This window comes from Daphnia magna, linkage group LG2 (assembly GCF_020631705.1).
Source record: "Daphnia magna isolate NIES linkage group LG2, ASM2063170v1.1, whole genome shotgun sequence".
NCBI lineage: Eukaryota > Metazoa > Arthropoda > Branchiopoda > Diplostraca > Daphniidae > Daphnia > Daphnia magna.
The window spans coordinates 10,857,910-10,878,970 of NC_059183.1; the positions used below are offsets into that span (position 1 = coordinate 10,857,910).

The 21,061-nt window shown below is 38.3% G+C and overlaps 1 protein-coding gene, 1 long non-coding RNA gene and 1 pseudogene across 2 annotated transcripts; all 3 read left to right on the forward strand.

The window, feature by feature from the left end:
- Nucleotides 1-151: 151 nt before the first annotated feature.
- Nucleotides 152-662, forward strand: LOC123469765. The gene is made up of 2 exons (XR_006643113.1): nt 152-210; nt 276-662. It is a non-coding gene; the product is annotated as an uncharacterized LOC123469765 (long non-coding RNA).
- A 7,032-nt stretch (nt 663-7,694) lies between these two features.
- Nucleotides 7,695-14,628, forward strand: LOC123470254 (chromatin-remodeling ATPase INO80-like). The gene is given in 25 exon segments (XM_045170329.1): nt 7,695-8,082; nt 8,142-8,236; nt 8,296-8,604; nt 8,607-8,988; nt 8,990-9,113; nt 9,173-9,364; nt 9,467-9,611; nt 9,713-9,928; nt 9,995-10,723; nt 10,726-10,812; nt 10,960-11,069; nt 11,134-11,441; nt 11,507-11,864; nt 11,925-12,141; nt 12,216-12,343; nt 12,449-12,543; nt 12,611-12,683; nt 12,742-12,825; nt 12,889-13,066; nt 13,140-13,228; nt 13,299-13,379; nt 13,441-13,528; nt 13,592-13,762; nt 13,765-13,812; nt 14,107-14,628. Coding segments are annotated over 25 exon segments (4,743 nt in total). The 5' UTR covers nt 7,695-7,969; the 3' UTR covers nt 14,430-14,628.
- LOC116932730 lies at nt 14,618-20,572 on the forward strand (annotated as a pseudogene).
- Nucleotides 20,573-21,061: the final 489 nt, after the last annotated feature.

The following is a 21,061-nucleotide window of genomic DNA, read 5'->3' on the forward strand; positions in this document are numbered from 1 at the left end:
TCGCTCTTGCTCTATAGAGGCAATTCACATCGCGGTTTCGCGTGTCAATTGTTTCGATGTCCGCCATTTTCTCTGGTTGTTTATGTCATGTTTTGCGTTGTCTGTATTGGCTGAAAGTGTTATTTCCCAATACAAAGTGGATTTTGTGAATCAGTGTTTAATTTTTTTTCAATTTTTTTTGTGTCAGTTAATTGCCACGTATCTTAGTTAGTATGTGTAGCAATTTCTGTTTCCAGATCACATTTCTTGTATTTTTAAAAAAATCTTTTCTGTAGGGCTGTCAGAAGATAAACGTAAGTATGCAGCAAAACTATTAATAGTAGGTTGTGATTGCCCCTATACAATTCACGAAGAGTATTGGTGCAATGGACTTAGCATCGCAGGAAAAATGCCACTGGTAACCAATCTTGATTTGGTAAATTACCTGCTATGTTCCAAGTCTCCATACACACATGAAGATTTAAAGGCTTACAAGGGCCTTGAGACCTACAAGAGATTTATCGATGGGGGAATTGGATCATTTTGTGCAATCAGTCTTTTGAACAAAATTTTGTTGATGAAAGCGAAGGTTATTACTCTTCATTTGTTTATTTGTAACATTACTATAACATATAACTTTTTGTTGTCATAACGTATGAATAAATTATACTTCATAATTTGTATTACCTCTTGAACATTTAAAATTACTCTTCTTGACTCTCTATCCATGGCTGACTTAGCGTTAACATACACTTTGTCAAGATTCAGGGATGGGGCCCAGTCTGGGTGTGTTTCTCCAGTGTACTAAAAGGTTTTCCTGTGTGATTTCAAATAGAAGAATTAGATAGACACATTCACTATTAATAAATTTTTCGAGACTTACCTAGAACAAAATGTGCATTACAAACTCTAATGTTATTTTTTTTTGCAACCCGGGGGCACAACAATATTGAAAACCCGTGACAGCCCTACAGAAAAGATTTTTTTTTTAATACAAGAAATGTGATCTGGAAACAGAAATTGCTACACATACTAACCAAGATACGTAGCAATTAACTGACACAAAAAAAAATTAAAAAAAAATTAAACACTGATTCACAAAATCCACTTTGTATTGGGAAATAACACTTTCAGCCAATACAAACAACGCAAAACATGACCTAAACAACCAGAGAAAATGGCGGACATCGAAACAATTGACACGCGAAACCGCGATGTGAATTGCCTCTATAGCAGTAAAACATCTAGGGATGCTCGTTCTCCACAAATGCGAAAATCTCATTTGTGTCCAAGTTGGTCTGCTGTGGCTGCAGCGTCTTATGGAGAACCAACTCCTTCACGTTAAAAAATTAGTTTTCGTAACTATAATTTAGATTCCCCCCCCCTTTCTTTGTTAAAGTGGGTACGTTATTCATTCCTTCATTTCCAATTTTTTTTATAGCCCCAATTCTATCTAGTTTATTTTTATTTAATTATTGTTTGTAAGTGGCTCGTGTCTTCTAGCAGAAAAATTCAACTAGATATCGATCATCGCGACGGCTCTCAGAGACCCTTCGTGGTGATTCCGAGCGATGGCAGCCTACAGCGCGATGCACTTTTTGAACGGCGCGATAAATTTTCCGGTTCACACTCTCCACAGTGGAGTTTTCTGCAGCGCTGCCGTTTCATTTGTGTTTTTCATTCCTCAATTTTTATTATGTAGTTTATTGTTTATTATTTATTTATTCATATAAATACAATGTTTTTACCTATTTTAAATCTTTTTTTCATTTTATGAATAGAGTTTATTACACATCGGTGTGTTTTTTATTTTATTTACTGTATTATTTACTGTACATCTGTCCATTTCTGTAAAAAAAATGGCTTACAAAAGTACTTATTGGAGAAGTAAACCGCTTCGCCATTTTTCAGGTAGGTCGGTGCAGTTTAGCGGGTTTTAGTTAATCCTCATCTCCCAGTAATACGTGAAATTTAAATTATTTTTTTTTCGGGGAAACTATAAGACTAGAGATTCGAAGAACTCTAAGAATTTTTATATAACTGGATAGCTCTTGATAAGGGCTATCTATTTCTCTATAATTTATGAAAAAATATTCATACACTAAAAAGTTTCAAAAACAATGAAAATTGTTACCTAAGTCTATAGGATCGAGTATATCTTGAGCGCAAAAAATACAAAAAACTTCTTGTCCAAAATTTTTTTGTTTATGAAAATTATCTTCATTATTTTACAGAAATGAATAGTCCTTATCAACAGCTATACATTTATGTAAAATTTATTGATTATGGTCTTATACTGTATTTTCCCGCAAAAATTGTTTAAATATAACGTATTATTGGGGGTAGGGATTAAGCCGGATACCCGCTAAACCGCACCGACTTACCGGAAAAATGGCGAATCGGGTTACTCTTCCAATAAGTACTTTTTAAGCAATATTTTTGCAGAAATGAACAGATCTTATCAAGATATATCCATTCCTATAACCTTTTAAAGTTTTTGACTTATAGTTTCCCCGATCATTACAAGATCGGGTTTTAGAACCCCCCAACCCAAGGCCCATGGGATGACAATTTACACTAATTTAAGAAAACACACCGATACTTAATTCAATCGATTATATAAAATGAAAAAAACAATTAATGTAACTAAAATATTGTATTGTAAAACTTAATAAAGAGCAAACAATAAATGTAAATAATATAAATACACGAAAGAAACAAACAAATCAAAGCGGCAGCCCCACGGAAAACGACACTGTGTACATCAGGAAAATGTGGGAGCGGAAAGCAGAAAGACATGGAAGAGTGTAAGGGTGAAGAGAGCCAATCAGAGGGCCGGAATAGTCCCTCTGGGATGTAGCGGTGACCGAAAGACCGTCTCGCGGAGACCAATGTCGATTTCGGATGGCTGCACTCGGTGCAATAGCCAGTGCACACTGGCTCGGAGCGAGAAGGGTCATGTGACGTCATGCACTCCACCGGGTTGTCAGAAAATGGAGGTTAAACTCGAACCAGAGGTGTGCACGAACAACGTTATTCGCGAATATTTGCTAATAATTCAAACAATTATTTGTTTGCGGCTATTTTTTACGGAGTAATTATTCGGTAATTATTCGTGAACAATTTCGAACAATTTACAAACAAAATCAAACAATTTTTCGAATTTTGACAGTTGAATTCGGTTGAAATATCGATTGAATTACCGAAATTGGTACAACTTCTTTGTCGTCAGAAATAGTCAAACTTGTTTAATTTTATAGTTTCAGTTCAGAGTTTCAGACTTTCAGTACGTAATGCTCATTGAGACGGCGTGGTCGTGACTACCACACGTATTATTCGTGAGACAGCACGAGAAACTAAGTGCTAGAACGCTAGAAGTGTGCTGCTAAAGGTAATTTTATGGAACGTTTTGTGTAAGCCAAAATTTTCTCGTGCTTTTGCGGGTGTAGTGACAACACTCCCGAGTTTGAAAACTAATTCTGAAAAACAGCTAAGGGATGACATAGCTAAGTATCTTGCTCTTCCCAACCCATCTATCAAAGATTTGGATGAAATTCAATTAGGAAATTGGTGGTTTCGAAACAGAGATGTTTATCCCGTCTTAGCGAAGGTTGCTAAACGATTAATTTCAATAGTCGCTACCTCAGCGCCCTCCGAGAGGGTTTTCAGTACGGGGGGAAACATCGTTACTCAAAAGAGATCTCGTTTAACTTCCATTAATGTTGACATGTACATATTTTTAGCAGCTAACTCCCGATTTGTTAATCCTACCGATATGTGATGTTGAAGGGGTACCCTGTGGGAAAAAAGGGGTACCCTCTTGCGGGGTTTACTATACAAAAAACCCGGGTTGTGGGTCGGGGCGATAGAGGGAACCCGGGTTTTTTGTATAGTAAACCCCGCAAGAGGGTACCCCCTTTCTGATACCCATAGTGAAGGAACCAGGGGTCTATGACCAGGGTTGTGTTTTGCCATGGTTTTGTTGTTTGTGCACCAGTCATTTTTTGCATTTTAATCCAGTTCTGGTCTCAGTTATTATTAATTAACAAACGTTTCTTACAAAGAAAATATATTCAAGAATTTCGAATGAATTCAAAGTTGTTCAACAGTTATTGTCTGTTTATTGACTAATTCACAAATAGTTAATCCAATAATTAAATATCTTTAATAGGAATTTGCTTGGTTGCCAATTGGGGCTTGTGGACAAAAATGTAAAAAAAAAGTTGTTGAAAATAATTATTTCAAACAATTATTCGAACAATTTCAAGTTAGGGATTATTTGCCAATTATTCGAACAATTGTTCAAACGAATAAAATAATCATCCCCCATTATTCGGTTTGTTCACAAATAAAAAAAATTGTTCGTGCACACCTCTGACTCGAACACTTTTTTCACTTTTTACGCCGGCTGGAGGAAGTAGCAGACGAAAGAAAAAAAGGCTCCTATCACTAAACAACACACTCTCTAAATTCGTCTGCTAAAAATTGCACTGCGGTGCAGTGACTGCACCGCTTGCACTGACTGAAAAGTTCGGGCAAGAAAGTTCAGTTTTCGAGTGTCCTCGGACGGTGCCGGAGTGCCACTGTAACGTACAAAATCGATGCACCGAAAAAGTGGATTGCATTAAGATTACCACTTGAACAACTTTTTCTCGGGGTAATTGCACCAGTGCAGAAACAACACAAACTTCAACTGTTCACGGACTATGTTCCGATCTCGCTGTCGTCTAAATCGGACCTTCTAGCGGGAAAAATCGGATCTATGTCCGATTTTTCCACAAGATGCCATTTTATATTCTTTCACTAGACGGCTCTAGTGATCGGACGTACATCCGTTCTCCAAAAATTTCGAATTCAAAATCAATGGGCATTATTGAACGGGCATTGATCCGTTCACGGAAACGCTAATTCGTCAACAACCGGTCCGTGGCGGGCGTTCCAATTTTGTGTGATTGTCATTATTTACGTTTATTGTTTTTGTTTTTTCTTTTTATTTGTTGTATTTGTGTTTGTTTTTTTTAAATCTGTATATATGTTTAAAAGAATAAAATTTTTTAGTGAACAAAAATTGCTGTATCCTGTATTTTATTTCTTTTAGAACCACGAAACAAATTTTACATTAGAACAGAAGTAAGAATATATTATTATTTGATAGGTAATATTAATGAATTTCTTACCATTTAACGAATTTTATTTAGGATTAGTGAAATGCATAAAATTTTTACAGTCTTACTCAGCCAAAAATTTGCATTCAGTGTGTTGGCTGCGTTTTCCATCCACGTTGGGAAGTACACTTTTTTATTAAGAAGGTAATCTATTGTGGCATTGTAAAAAAATTAACACACTTATCAAACAGGTAACTTATTTCAAAAAATTGTAATGTTATAGCCCTGACATCACTCTTTTATTTTCCCTTTTCCAGGTATCGGAATCCCACTAGGTTGACCGGGGCAACAACAAACAATTGAATAGTCAATTAGAAAGCAACCTTCTAAGCCTAGCATCAATAACTAAGAATAAACCATTAAAGCTAATTAGGTATTTTTTTATGTAAAAATGTAATTAAATAATGAAATAATCAAAACAATTTGTTCGTGTCACTCTTCACTCATTGTATTTGCTTTATGTTGTTTATGAATAAAACACTGTATGCTTACTCTTTAAAACAAATTGAGTTTTTATTTAAAATGTATTTGTGTTTACATACATTCTTGGTAATTTAAAACGTTGGAATAATAATAATGAGAAGTTAGAATTCAAATTTGAATTACGCGCGTCATCAAAATGGCCGCCGCAATGGATGCCGGGAAGGGGCCAAGGGGGGTACATTTTATTGGAATTTGTGGTTCTTAAACTATAAAAATCGAAGTAAAATATCACATCAAAACATGCTAGAGATAATAAAGAATCTCAATAATATATTTTCTGTTTATTTTGGTGTATATTAGTAACCAAACAACGCACCCAAAAATATCTGTTTTTGGCCCTCCCCCCCCTCCCCTAAAATGTCATAAAATAAAATAATTAATTACGAGCTAAGTTTTCAGCGAATTTTCGTAAGTTTTACGGCAATCGATAGGTATTTAAAAGCGCTATCTATTTGGTGAATTTCATTAAAAAATATTGAAAAGGAAAAAAATTCTAAATGAAATAAATTTTTTTGCGTTTTGTCGCTTAGGTCCAATACTGCGCTTGATCGATTAAATGAAAAAATTTGATTCATTTCGAATTTTTTTCCTTTTCAATATTTTTTAATGAAATTCACCAAATAGATAGCGCTTTTAAATACCTATCGATTGCCGTAAAACTTACGAAAATTCGCTGAAAACTTAGCTCGTAATTAATTATTTTATTTTATGACATTTTAGGGAGGGGGGGAGGGCCAAAAACAGATATTTTTGGGTGCGTTGTTTGGTTACTAATATACACCAAAATAAACAGAAAATATATTATTGAGATTCTTTATTATCTCTAGCATGTTTTGATGTGATATTTTACTTCGATTTTTATAGTTTAAGAACCACAAATTCCAATAAAATGTACCCCCTTGGCCCCTTCCCGGCATCCATTGCGGCGGCCATTTTGATGACGCGCGTAATTCAAATTTGAATTCTAACTTCTCATTATTATTATTCCAACGTTTTAAATTACCAAGAATGTATGTAAACACAAATACATTTTAAATAAAAACTCAATTTGTTTTAAAGAGTAAGCATACAGTGTTTTATTCATAAACAACATAAAGCAAATACAATGAGTGAAGAGTGACACGAACAAATTGTTTTGATTATTTCATTATTTAATTACATTTTAATACATAAAAAAAATTAGCTTTAATGGTTTATTTTTTTCTTAGAAGGTTGCTTTCTAATTGACTATTCAATTGTTTGTTGTTGCCCCGGTCAACCTAGTGGGATTCCGATACCTGGAAAAGGAAAAGAGTGATGTCAGGGCTATAATTAACATACATTTTTTGAAATAAGTTACCTGTTTGATAAGTGTGTTAATTTTTTTTACAATGCCACAATAGAATACCTTCTTAATAAAAAAGTGTACTTCCCAACCTGGATGGAAAACGCAGCCAACACACTGAATGCAAATTTAAAGCTTTGGCTGAGTAAGACTGTAAAAATTTTATGCATTTCACTAATCCTAAATAAAATTCGTTAAATGGTAAGAAATTCATTAATATTACCTATCAAATAATAATATATTCTTACTTCTGTTCTAATGTAAAATTTGTTTTGTGGTTCTAAAAGAAATAAAATACAGGATACAGCAATTTTTGTTCACTAAAAAATTTTATTCTTTTAAACATATATACAGATTTAAAAAAAAACAAACACAAATACAACAAATAAAAAGAAAAAAACAAAAACAATAAACGTAAATAATGACAATCACACAAAATTGGAACGCCCGCCACGGACCGGTTGTTGACGAATTAGCGTTTCCGTGAACGGATCAATGCCCGTTCAATAATGCCCATTGATTTTGAATTCGAAATTTTTGGAGAACGGATGTACGTCCGATCACTAGAGCCGTCTAGTGAAAGAATATAAAATGGCATCTTGTGGAAAAATCGGACATAGATCCGATTTTTCCCGCTAGAAGGTCCGATTTAGACGACAGCGAGATCGGAACATAGTCCGTGAACAGTTGAAGTTTGTGTTGGCAGAAAAGTGCAGCCATCCGAAATCGACACAAGTTGCGTGGAAAACGCCAGGTAAACTCCTCCCCTTTAGGGGTGGGCCAAGATCCTTCCACGATTGTTTTCCACGATGTACCAGCACACGGTACGCGACTAGCCGACTACGCGTACATGATTATTACCAGAGGCCAGTCAAATAAAACTGTGTGTACTGTAAAAGTGGCATGTAGATTTGGATTTTGGTTAAAGGGACTAGTTAATTTGGTGATCATGACTTAAAGTTTGTTGCACGAGTACGAAGACATCTAGCTATATAACTCTAAAGGTTATAAACTTATTATGGCTGGCACCAACTTGGAGCAACATTTGGCCAAACCAGTTCATATACAAAGACTAGAGAGAAGCCTATGCTTAGAACCTTTTCTTGACCAGGTTCAAGAAGTCTTAAGAAGGTACAAACATTTTTTTATCCAGAAAAATTTATTCTATGGAAAGTTTCTTATATTCCCAGAGATGATGATGATTCATCTGACAGCTTCCATGATCCTGCTGTAAAAATGACGGAAGATGTTAAATTCCTACATGGGTTACCTGTTTCAAAATCAGGTTGGCTATTAACAAATATTCTTGCCTCAAACAGTTTCAGTAATAAACTGTTGTTACAGATAGACTAACAAGTAAGTTGCGCTTGTACAACTTTGAACAAGTTGGAAAAGAGCGAGCTTGGTTAAAAGATGTACTCCTTAGTGATTCGAGCTCCAATGAGTCTGAATCTGATGGCCATGCTGAGGAAGGAATTCATGAATTACTCTACCTCCATCATCTAAGAAAGAAATATCAAGCAAAATTTTATTCATCAACAAAAAATCGGCAGTTTATGTACTACTCAGCCGGTCTTCTTTCAAAGAGAGACATATACCCTGAACATAAATCTTCCATATTGAAAAATGAAGAGTCAAAATGTGAAATTGATAAAAAGAGAAGATGACTCCCAAGGAGACCAAACTTATTAGAAGAAAGAAAAAGAAAACAAATGATGAGGAAAAAGAATCTGAAATGAAGATTCTGAATGTTAAAGTTGAGCCTGGGACTCCCGGGCCTTCAAATTTAGAAACAAAAGATATATTAGATGTTCCTCTAAAATCTATGGTTGCAACTGTAAAAAAGGAGCCTATTGATTTTCCGGAAACAGCAGATTTCAGCTTTGAATCAGACGTAGAAGAATCCGGAGGGCTGTTTCGAAATGTTATAGAAACAGGTAGCGGACTACAGTCACCCTCTCCGGTCCCATCGCTTTCCCCTACACCTTTTAGTCCATCTCCTCAACCGTCGCCAAAAGGAAAGAAAAAAAAGACAGAATAAAAAAGAGAAGGTAGAAAAGAAAGGAAAGTCAAAAAAAGAAAAGGGTCCACCTTCTGTCAAAGCTCTAATTGCTCAGCGGCGAAAACTTTGGCTGCTTATTTGCAAGAAGGAAATAAGCAAGGTAATGTCATCAATACTACAATGGCACTAAATTCGCAATATGTTAATTACTTTGACTAGGCATCTAAAGCTCGTATGAACAACCACAAAGAAGAATTGGTATCTTGCAAGCGGGCGGCAACCGGCTGCATGCGGGTTTGTCGTCTGCGCGCAATGCAGTCACAGAAAGCTATGAAAGAAATTGTTTGGCGAGCTAAGAGGCTCACACGCGAAATGCAATCTTACTGGAAACGTTATGACCGAGTTGAAAAGGTAAATTTCATTCATACTGAGCTTACTAATAATACGTAGCAACGTATAGGGGTAACTGAATCATGGAATGTGTGAGAACATTGTGTCTCGAACATTTTTCAGGTCCAACGTCGACAAGCCGAAAAAGAGGCAGAAGAGCAGCGCAAGCTCGATGTGGAGTTGATGGAGGCCAGAAGGCAACAGCGAAAACTAAATTTCCTTATCACACAAACGGAACTCTACGCCCATTTTATGGCAAAAAAACTCGGTATTCTTTTTTTTTTTTTTTCGTTGTAATCATTAGTTTTTCTTCTTCTTCTCCTCCTATCTCAAAAATAAGTCTAATCTTTACTTGTCTGCGCTGGTCAGGAAACGCAGATGCAGCTGCTCAACACGATTTAATTCTCGGTCATCTTGATGAAGAAGTCAACTCACAATTAGCTTACCTTGATGATTATGACGCTGAGGCAACAAAACAGCGCGTAATGAACAATGTTACCACAGCGTTTCATGTGCATCAACAGCAAACACAACAGTTTGATGATGAAGACGTGCCGGAAGGATTACCACACAATGAACCGCAACGTAAGAAAGTAGAAGTTATGTATCGTAATTTATCTTCAATTAACGTCAGTTCTTCGAAATTTGAAGTACGACCAGAGCATGCGCAACCAAAAATATTTCAAGGGTCATTGAAGACCTACCAACTGAAGGGTATGAATTGGATTGCCAACTTGTACGACGAAGGTATCAACGGAATTCTTGCAGACGAAATGGGTTTGGGTAAAACGGTACAATCGATTGCTTTCTTGGCGCACATTGCCGAGCAATATGGAATTTGGGGTCCTTTCCTGATTATTTCACCGGCCTCGACGCTTCACAATTGGCAGCAAGAATTAGCGCGTTTCGTTCCAAGCTTTAAAGTAATTCCGTACTGGGGAAGTCCCCAAGAACGGAAAATTCTTAGAAAGTTTTGGGATACACACAACTTGCATACTCCCGACGCCAGCTTTCATGTGGTTGTAACCTCTTATCAGCTCATCGTAACAGATTATAAATACTTCAATCGAATCAAATGGCAGTATATGGTACTGGACGAAGCTCAGGCCATCAAAAGTGCCTCAAGTACCCGCTGGAAAATGCTTCTCGATTTCAATTGCCGCAATAGACTTCTTTTGTCTGGTACGCCTATTCAGAACAGCATGGCTGAGCTTTGGGCCCTTTTGCATTTCATCATGCCCACGCTGTTTGATTCGCATGAGGAGTTCAACGAGTGGTTTTCCAAAGATATAGAATCCCACGCCGAAAATAAAACAGGCATCGATGAAAAACATTTATCTCGTTTGCACATGATTCTTAAGCCGTTCATGCTTCGCCGTGTTAAAAAGATGTGGAAAATGAACTATCGGACAAAATCGAAATTATGATGTACTGCCCATTGACCAACAGACAACGAATGCTGTATCAAGGTAGTAAAATCTTTTGTGTTCATTTGTTTTACGAATTTGTATGCCTTCATTTATTTATATTTGCTTATTTTATTATTTTTTATTTTTATTATTTATTTATATTTTCATTTACGTATTAATTTCTTTTTTCCTTTCTTTCTTTTTAAGCGCTCAAACGAAAAATTAGTATAGATGACTTACTGTATTCGGGTGGATCATCTGCAACTGCCCAGAATGCCACAACAACACTTATGAATCTCGTCATGCAGTTTAGAAAAGTACGTAGGTCACTTAAGTTTGATGTTACGTTGAGCGAGGTAAAATTATGTTCAAAATCTGCAGGTATGCAACCACCCCGAATTATTTGAAAGAAGAGAGGCCAAATCTCCGTTTTTCTTTCAACCTGCAGCATATGTTCTACCTAAACACCTATTCCGAGAAGGGCTGTTGCATATGACCATCCCTAGCCGGCGCCATTTGTTGTTAGGTCGTTTTTTCATCTGGATCCCAGAATATACCCATCATTCTTTGTTCCCGCCCGGATCGGTGATGGATTTAGTGTTGATTGATAGCTTCGTATCGTTTAGCCGTCTCATCGGACATTCTCCTTTCGATCTATTTTCACTTATGAACAACGGAGTGTTATCAAGGTAATTGGTTCATTCCTTTCCATGGTTAACATTGAAGTTTGCATATTGTGTTACTATTTTTGAAGTTTAAAATATGGTTACAACGTTCTCGCGATTGAAGAAAACCTCCACCACAATCACATTTGGAAAGATGGAGGAAAACCTCATTTATTCATTCAACCCCTCTTTGCCCTGTCGTCACCTTCCGTGAAATCTAGCAACATTTTGTCGTCTTTCGTCTTCACGTCAGCTGTCGGAACAGGTTATGCGCATTTAGACCATGTACTTTACAGTATGCCAGAAACAATGGAACATAGAATTCTACGCGGCCGTAAAGCTAAGAATATTGGGGCCGCTGAGTTTTCGTTTACCGCACGGCCCGCTCGGACGTTAAAATGTTTGTGGACTGACATGCCAAATATCCTGTCCCTCCCCGTCTTAAAGGTATCATGTTCTCACCGAAGCAAATTGGTCGATGATCTGATACTACGTTTCCCTTTCTAGGTGACCTGCCGTGGCTCTCCTGTTACATGTAGCGATCGAAGCGCAGCGTATTGGTTTGAAGAATTGTCCTATCCTCGTAATTGTGAAGGGATAAGTTTGATTCTTCAGGGATCAGCTGAAGTTAGCAAAACAACCCCTTCAATTTTCCAACCGTCCTACAGTGGTGGACTTGAACTAGCTAAGCCTAGACATGGGTGGTCCAGCGTGATTCTTCCAGGTAAATTCTTGTTTGTGAATTTAATGAAACATTAACATAAAAACGTTAATGGAAAACCGCATATCTCGTTGCAGACAAAGAGACTCTAATTTGTGATGCAGGCAAGCTGCAGGTGCTCGATAGTTTGCTACGACGGCTAAAAAATGAAGGCCATCGAGTCTTAATTTACTCACAGATGACTCGTATCATCGATTTATTAGAAGTTTGTAAAAAAAAAAATTCTATTTGTCATTCACGTTAACTTTTTCATTTATTTATATTTTTTTCTTTTCGTTATTATTTATTATTATATTGTATAATCCTCCAGGAATATATGTGGCATCGCAAGTGGACGTACATGCGACTAGACGGGTCTTCCAAGATATCAGATCGTCGTGATATGGTTGCCGATTTTCAGACCAGGTCCATATTCCAATTGTTCTCTTCTTTATTATGTGGCTAATCCTAAATTTCCTGTATCGTAACCCAGATCCGACATTTTTGTCTTCCTTTTGAGTACCCGAGCTGGAGGTCTTGGCATAAACTTGACAGCTGCCGATACTGTATTCCATAGTTATGAAAATCCTTTTATAAATAGTTTATTACTACTCTATTCTCCAGGTTATTTTCTACGATAGCGACTGGAACCCCACCGTGGATCAACAGGCAATGGATCGCGCCCACCGCTTAGGGCAAACGAAGCAGGTTCAGTTGATATATAAATCTAATTGTGTGCTTGTGTTTTATTGTTTTATTCGATTGGTGCAGGTGACAGTCTACCGATTAATTTGTAAAGGAACGATTGAGGAACGCATCTTACAACGAGCACGAGAAAAAAGCAAGATACAAAAGATAGTCATATCTGGCGGTAATTTTAAGCCCGACACACTGAAACCGACGGAAGTTGTTTCGCTACTTTTGGACGACGAAGAAATAGAAAGAAAATGTAATTTTACTTTTACCCTTAAAGTCTTGTCGTTATGGTTGGCATAATAGAACCTTTTGTAATTGTTTTTTAGATCGCCAGCGGCAAGCAGAACGGAAACAACAAGAAATCGAACGTGAAGCTGAACGAAAACGAAAGTATACAGGAGGCGCGGCTTCTGCGGTACAATAAATCTTTGAACATACTCAAAATTGTTTGGCGGTATTCTCATTTTTACAATGTGCCCATTAAGGTGCCGGAAGCCAAACGCACCTGCCTGGGTAGCGCAACGCCAACAGAATATACTCCGGCAGCCAGCCCCACTCTCACTGAGGTAAGCTTATTTATACACTGATTAAAAAAATTCACTGAGATATTCCTATTCATGAATTTAGCATTCATCTCAAAGTGGGTTTCGTTTCGATGAAACGTCCAACGACGGATCATTAATAGTTGATGATAGTGGACTAGTGGACCCATCAGGCAACTTAACTACAAACCGAACTGTAGTGGGAAAGAAAAAATTTTTAATAATTTTATATTTAGGTGTTGGCCGTTTCACCCCACTAATTCCTGGACGACAGCGTTCCCGACCGAACCGAGGGACCGGGAGACGAGGACGTCCTCCAGGATCTGGAAAACGGTCTCTAATGATGGCCTCGTCGTCTGGGACAAGTCGTGAATCTGCAAAACCTACTGTGGCTAACGATATAGGTTTTTGAGTCCGGAAGCCGCAAATCGTTTGTCTGATATCTCTAGCAATAATGGTATTATTTTCGTTTGTTTAACCATAGCTACTCTTAAATTTATTGTTTTATGCTGGTTTATTTGTATTTTTATTTTATTTTATTGATTAATTTTTAATTCCGTTCTATTTTTTATTTTATTCTTTTTTATTTTGCTCTACTTTGTTTCGTTTTATTTTGTTTTAGTCTATTTTATTTTAAACCAATTTGTTTTATTCAATTTTGTTTAGTTTTTTTAATTTTGTTTTATTCAATTTTGTTTTATTCAATTTTGTTTTATTCAATTTTGTTTTATTTAATTTTGTTTTATTCTAGGAGAGGAAATGCCTACAGGACAACAAGACATTTCAGCCGGTCCTGCAGTTAGACGTCGCCCGGGGAGACCTCGCTTAAGACCTGTTGGTCCTGCACACCAGGGAAATCGAAAATCCAAAACGGAAGAAGTGATGTCTGGGAAGAAAACTCGTAGAGGCGCCCCATCAGGCCCACGTGTTATGAAACCTCTTCCGGTACCCATCGGCCTTATGGCCAATAAAAATTCAGATGGTGCGCGCACGTCTTTACCCTCTGGTACTACCTCCACACCTGTTTCGAAAGCCCGAAGTAGTGGCTGTTTTCATGATTCTGCATCGCCATGAAGAGAAAAGAAACTATTAGTGAAGATTTAATGAAAGCTCGAGGAACAACTAAACTTAATTAAACTTTCCGAGTCTTTATCCTAAATCTTTGTTACCCTTTCCCTGGCCGGTGTAAGGTTGATAATAGTAAGGTAACACCCCACAGTCTTGTTACGTTGTTCCGTATTGGTATTAAAAATAGAACTGAAATGCCACATCATCCTGTCTGCTAGTATTCGTATGGTTGCAACATAGTGCCCCCATTGTGTTCCACGAAAAATCTGTGCGATCGGTTGTCCATCACTGGTTTTTGAAAGCATTTTGTGACGTTTTCTAGGTGAATGCAATAAGGCATATCACTCAAAGGAAGCTGCTGTTTTTCTTAGGTTTCGGTAAGTAATTAGGTGCAAATAATAAGGTTCTCTCGGATTTCTTAAGGGGCTAACACCACTACTACAGCCTATGAACTGTCAATCGGTGTATACGATTTGCCGAATCTAAATCAAATCAAATCCGAATAATCACACGATTTGATTTGGATTTGAATAGTTTTTTATTAGAGAGATTTGATTTGGATTTGACTCAATTTTCCTCAAAAAATCTAAATCAAATCGAAATCAAACGTCAGTGGCGTAGAAGAAAACACGCAGAAATCAATGTCTGGATTCTAATAGAAAAACGCCATTAACGAATAAAAAAAAAATGATTTCTTGTTGATTGATTGGCATTTTTCTTTAAAAATCCCGTCATTGTTATCAACGCATTTTTTTTTTTTGTCACCTTACAGCACACTATCGCCCCTAGTGACTGAAGGCGAAGTTTAGATTTTCTCTCTCGAAGCATGGTCTAACATTGGAGGTCCCCGAACTGTCGTCTGCTGGGCCTGTTTTGGGCTGTTCGTCTGCTATTTCCGCGGACAAATTTTGGGGCACTCGCTAGAGGCGCTGACTACCCGGATCAGTCATAACATCGTGAAATCTATTGCCATGCCGGTTCGACAGGGCAATAGCCATAGAGGGCTAGTTGCAACATTGTTGTGACTCAACTCAACCAAGGCGCGTTGCAGCCATTAGCATAGCCAAAAGGGTCTGCTATGAAAGAAATTGGACATTGGGAACCGTTGTTGGATACAGAGTAACTTTGAATATTTTGGCACACTGTTATCACTTTTACTATTGAAAGCTATGTGTTTACTAGGTTGGCATGGAACGTCAAGTAAGTGACTCAACTTTGCTCACCTATCTGACCACAGGATGCCTTCTTGAAGCATTAGTAGCCAAAAAATCCCTGGAAGGCTATACCCACAGTAAGTTCCTGACAATTAGCTAAATTTTGTTATGCTAATGTCTGTTTCTTTTCCAGTCACAGACGACAACTAAAGTCATTCTGATGTCAGCCACTGCTGATGCCGACAAATTTGCGCAATATTTCAATAGCCCCGTCATGGGAAACTTTCCGATCGCGGCCGAAAGACCCTTTCGCAACGCTCCCATAATTGAAGTGGAGCCCGGTAAACCTCACGCCATCCGCGTTTACTATAAGAAACAGCTTCAAGAACTAGAGGTCAGTATACAATAGCATTTTTAAAAAAGAACAAAAAATGTAATATCATATTACTGTTTTCATTATCAGTTTCTCGCGAAGAGTATGAACTACCCCGATGATGGTGAACCGACAATCCATAAGCTCAAATACGACGCGGTCGCTAAGTTGATTTCGGCTTTCGATGGCAAACGAGAGATACAGCGCTACGGTCGCCATCCACAATATGAAAACATTTCCAGCGTCCGCAGCGCAATACTTACATTCCTGCCCGGCGTCTGTGAAATAGAAAACATGCATAAGGCTTTGCTCGACTACGAGAGCAATTCAGATCACGAGAACTGTTGGTACATCCTACCACTACATTCACAGATCACCAATGAAGAGCAAAATTGCGTCTTCCAGCCAATGTCGAGTTTAGCTCCACATTTAAGACATTTCCGGAAAATCATTCTGTCCACGAATATTGCTGAAAGTTCGCTCACGGTGCCAGACGTTACCTACATAATTGATTTCTGTCTCATCAAGGAGCTCGTCACGGATCCAGATACCAATTTGAGTACGCTCAAGGTAGAACAATGTTTAATTAGATTTCTTCAAACTTCCTACATCTAAAAATGGATCATTTATTCCCATTAGCTTGAATGGGCTCCTAAGAGCAGCTGCGTCCAGCGGAGAGGACGTGTCGGTCGTGTTGATGAGGGCGTCGTATGTCGAATGATATCAGAATTTTTTTACGACAAGTAAAAAAAAATGAAATCATCTCATTGACTCAGTTCTAACTAACTAAATTACCCTTTTATTTGTTTTTTGCCTAAAAGTTTTCTGCAGGATTACGTTACTCCCGAGATCCTCCGCTGTCCTCTGGAGCGATCCGTTTTGCGTTCCAAACTGTTGGATTTGGGATCACCGGTGTCTCTGCTGGCACTCGTCATCGACCCTCCGAGGCTGGATAACATTGCCCAAACTATACTGACGTTGAAAGAAATGGGAGCCCTTTTCGTGAAAGCGAACGGCGTTGTAACCCCATTGGATGGTGACTTGAGTTACCTTAGCCGTGTCGTCTCTTGTCTCCCAATAGACGTTCACTTGGGCAAGCTCGTAATGCTCGGTAAGGATCTTAATTTTTATCAATTTCATGTTTACTTCAAAGTATTATTGGGAACGCTTACTTGATGCGTGGGTTCCATTTTAATAGGTTACGTGTTCAACATCTTGGACGAGTGCATCATTATGGCAGCCGGGCTCAGTTCAAAGAACATCTTCACTTCTCCTTATCAAAAAAAGTTGCTGGCCTATCAAGTCAAAATGGCGTGGGCCGAAGGCTCGTTTAGCGATCCCATCACCATTCTAAACGCATGTCAAGTCTATAAAAACTATGTGTATGAAGATCATTTTAAAAGGAGTGGGGAGTCGGAAATAATGAGAGAACAGCGCTGGGATGACGAAAATTTTATCCAGCTCAAAGCACTCAAGGTAATATTTAATTTTTGTGTGTGTTTAAGGAAGACAATTTTCGTTATTAGAACATGCGTGAAAATGATTGGCGTATCTGTTTTCTTGGTAGGACATGGATCTCCTGGTGAAGGAAATCAAACAACGACTGAGTTCCATTGGTATTGAGGAGGCGATTGGACCCAATATCACACCATTAACAGAAAGTCAAAAGGCTATGTTGCTTCATGTCGTCCTCTACGGAGCATTCTATCCCAATTACTTCACGCGTGACGCCGTCAGTGGCCAGATAGATGAACGCGAAGCTGTCAAGAGTCTCTGTGGATTGGATCCCTTTCGCACGGTTCGACTTCAAGGATTTCCTATTTACGAACCGCATAAAGCTTACGTCCGCCAAATTTTGAACAACATGTCCGAAATCTTCAGTGAGTTTTGAATTTGTTTTTGAGTGTTGTTAATATGGTTTGTGTCTATAAAAGATATGCTGAAGGAGGATACGTGGAATGCCAAGATAACATTCGATTCGCAGCGGGTCTTTATCCAATTCCACCAAGAAGTCAATACGTCCCAACACAAGCAAGTTCCCGGAAGGATTTGTTTGCCCGTTTATCTGGCTGTAAAACAAAAGCAACTCGGATGGAACTATACACTTCAGTTGCTTGAAAGAATGGTTGCCGAAAAGTACACTTCTCAGGTATGTTGGATTCATCTTACAACAAGTAAGCTAAAATTTTTTAAAACAATTTTCCTTAAAGGTGGAAGAATCGGCTAAACGGCTTCTAAACGTGAGGGACGTGGAATCGGTGGTGTCCAGTGTGAGCAGTCGAAGGGAATCGCCTTACGTCCTGCAGATTCCAGCGCCACGGCTTCCCGAATTACATGAAAAAAAATTAACCGTTAGCGTGTGTTACGTTGAGGAGCCCAATCACTTCTGGTGTCATCGCTTAGAGGAGCGCTCCAAACGTGATTACATTGACATCACAAAGTTGATCGGTCCGCAGGGCAGCTATCTGGAGAAGTTGGATTTTTCCGTGCCCGTCCACAAGGGCAAATTAGTCATGGGTCCATATCATGTTAATGATTTGGTAGAATATTATCGAGCAAGGTGCTGAGCGCTCAGCATTACGGACCGACTACAGACCGTCGCGTCCGTCTCTACTTTATTGATTTTGGTAATGTCGTCGAAGACTACATCAAAAACTTGCGGGTAGTTCCTGAAGGCTTGCTGAAGTTCCCACCGTTGGCTATCGAATGCTATTTGACTGGTGTGGGTCCCTCGTTGATTAAAGATCCGAAAGGAAAGTGGACAAAGTCAGCTAAAGAATGGTTTGAAGAACGCACAGTGGACCAACGACTCACAGCCAGGGTGACTAAATAGAAAACTTATACTTTGGTTTCACATGACAATTCATTGACTTTTCCGTTTTTTAAAAGGTGTTCTCGGTCGTCAATGGAATCACCACGATGGATTTGATTACAGAAGGGGGTAATTGGGATTATCCGATCTCTTCCCAAATGTTGGCACTCAAATATGCTGTCAGAGTGAAGGAATCTTTGATGAACAAACAGGACAATGAACATCGCCAATACGCACCAAAAGTCGAACCCAATTCAAGCATGAGCCGCTACAATCAACAAAAGTAATGCACTGATTCATGTCTGTTCTTCAAGCTCAACCGTAACAGTTTTTCTTGTTTTAGATTGGACGAACAGAGATTCGTAGCTGCCGAGTTTTTAGCAATGGAACAAGAAATTAAAGAGCCAAAGCATTACAATGCCAGGTTGCACAAACTTCAAGGACCTTACAGTCCGTTGGAAATGACAATGTTCGGCAAAATGCATGCTCTTTTAGGTAAATTTCTTAAAATTGAGGATGATTCCGTCAATTCTGTCATGTTGGACGATCAGCCTGGCGATAATCACGAACGCGTACTCGTTGCTGCGCATGTACGATAATTTCAGACATTTCAATAGAAATCGAATGAAAAAAGTTAATCAAAAATTTTCTCTTTAGATCGGGTATCGATCTACCTGTAATCGCGTCATCGCGCATAGTACGACATTGCTTCCAAACATTCCAGGATTGCCTGCTATTTTGACACTCCTTTTTGCCCCGAGAGCTGAATTCCGAGCTAATACTAATAGAAATTGTCTTACTGGTGCTATTTGTGGGCTGGGTTACGATTGAGAGCGGAAACAGTCCTTTTATCCAGAACACGTCATGGAAGTCGCTTTTGATTCCGAAATATCTCTTTCCGTGAGTTTTTGGTTATTTTAAAACAAACTTAACGCATAACAAATTCATTTTTTTGATTTGCGTATCCACATGCAGGATGTGGTCCTCATCAACAAAATCCGATTTTGGTTGAATTCGGTCATGGGTGCAGCTTCATACAGTCTGTACGATGGCCTTTCATTTCAAGAAAATATTCAAAAAGTTAACCAAAAAACAACGGGATTCTTTTTTGAATTGATAACGAAACCACGCCGAGACATTGAAGTCATTGCCTCGGCTAGTTACAAATGGAATCTCGTGAAACCAAATCATCGAGCTGACTTTCTGCAAAGTCCGCCTGTAGAACGTGTTCTGGTTTCACGAGATTCCATTTGTAACTAGCCGAGGCAATGACTTCAATGTCTTTTTTGGGTATTCGGGACGATACCGTTCAAACGCCTCAAAAAAACCGTGACCGGGCTCCCCCAGGTGATGACCGCCTGTCAAATCGCTATCTACATTATTTATCAAAATATTTTTTTTTTGTCCCGGAAAGAATGCACGTTTTGAAAATAAGGCGAAAAAGAGGCGTTTTTCATGGGCGGTGAGTGGAAAGCGCCAATCGTCTTGATCGATACGATTGTTAACATCTGCCGCAATGAAATTTCCCAAAAAATCATTGAACGTAAAAGATCGGGTTGTTTTTTTCAATCGATCTTTTCCCATTTTTTGAATTCGAAACTTTGGGTTTTTGGAGCAAGTTTTGAGTATTTTTATTGGGTTTTATAAAAATATTTAAAAAACATAATAAATTATATTTTAAAAAATCATTCTTAATGATTTTCAAGAGTTTTAGTATTTTTATTGGGTTTTATAAAAATATTAAAAAATATAATAAATTATATTTTTTAAAACATTCTTAATGGTTAATAAATGGTTGTGTTCATTATTAGTTTTGAGATCGAAGCTTTATAAATCGATCTCTTCCCATTTTTTTACAATTTTTTGTCGGGCCCGGGACGGGCACGGCGATCAAAACATTTTGTTTCCAGCTCGCTCCACCAAGTGGGACCTGCAGCTGGCTGCACCTTTATACCATGGTTGTGACTGCGGATGAACAGCCGATAAGTCCGAGGGGAAAGGTTTCTCCAACATTAACGAATAAAAGTGCGTCAGTGGAGGGAGAAGTCTTGGTCTTGAAGACTTTTGGACCAGATTTTATCATGGGAAGATATTTACTGAAGCTGTTTCGAGGGTTAAAAATTTGTTTAATAAATAATAATAATATATAATAATTTGTTGGCCAGTGATCCACCGACAGTGGGGCTCGGAGCAATCCACATTGAAACGAGCAGTGGGGGCGAAGCAGTGAGGAAAGTGACAGGAACGGTGAGCGTGTCGTTTCCGCCACACAGTTGAGGGTGTGATACTTCTTCATGGC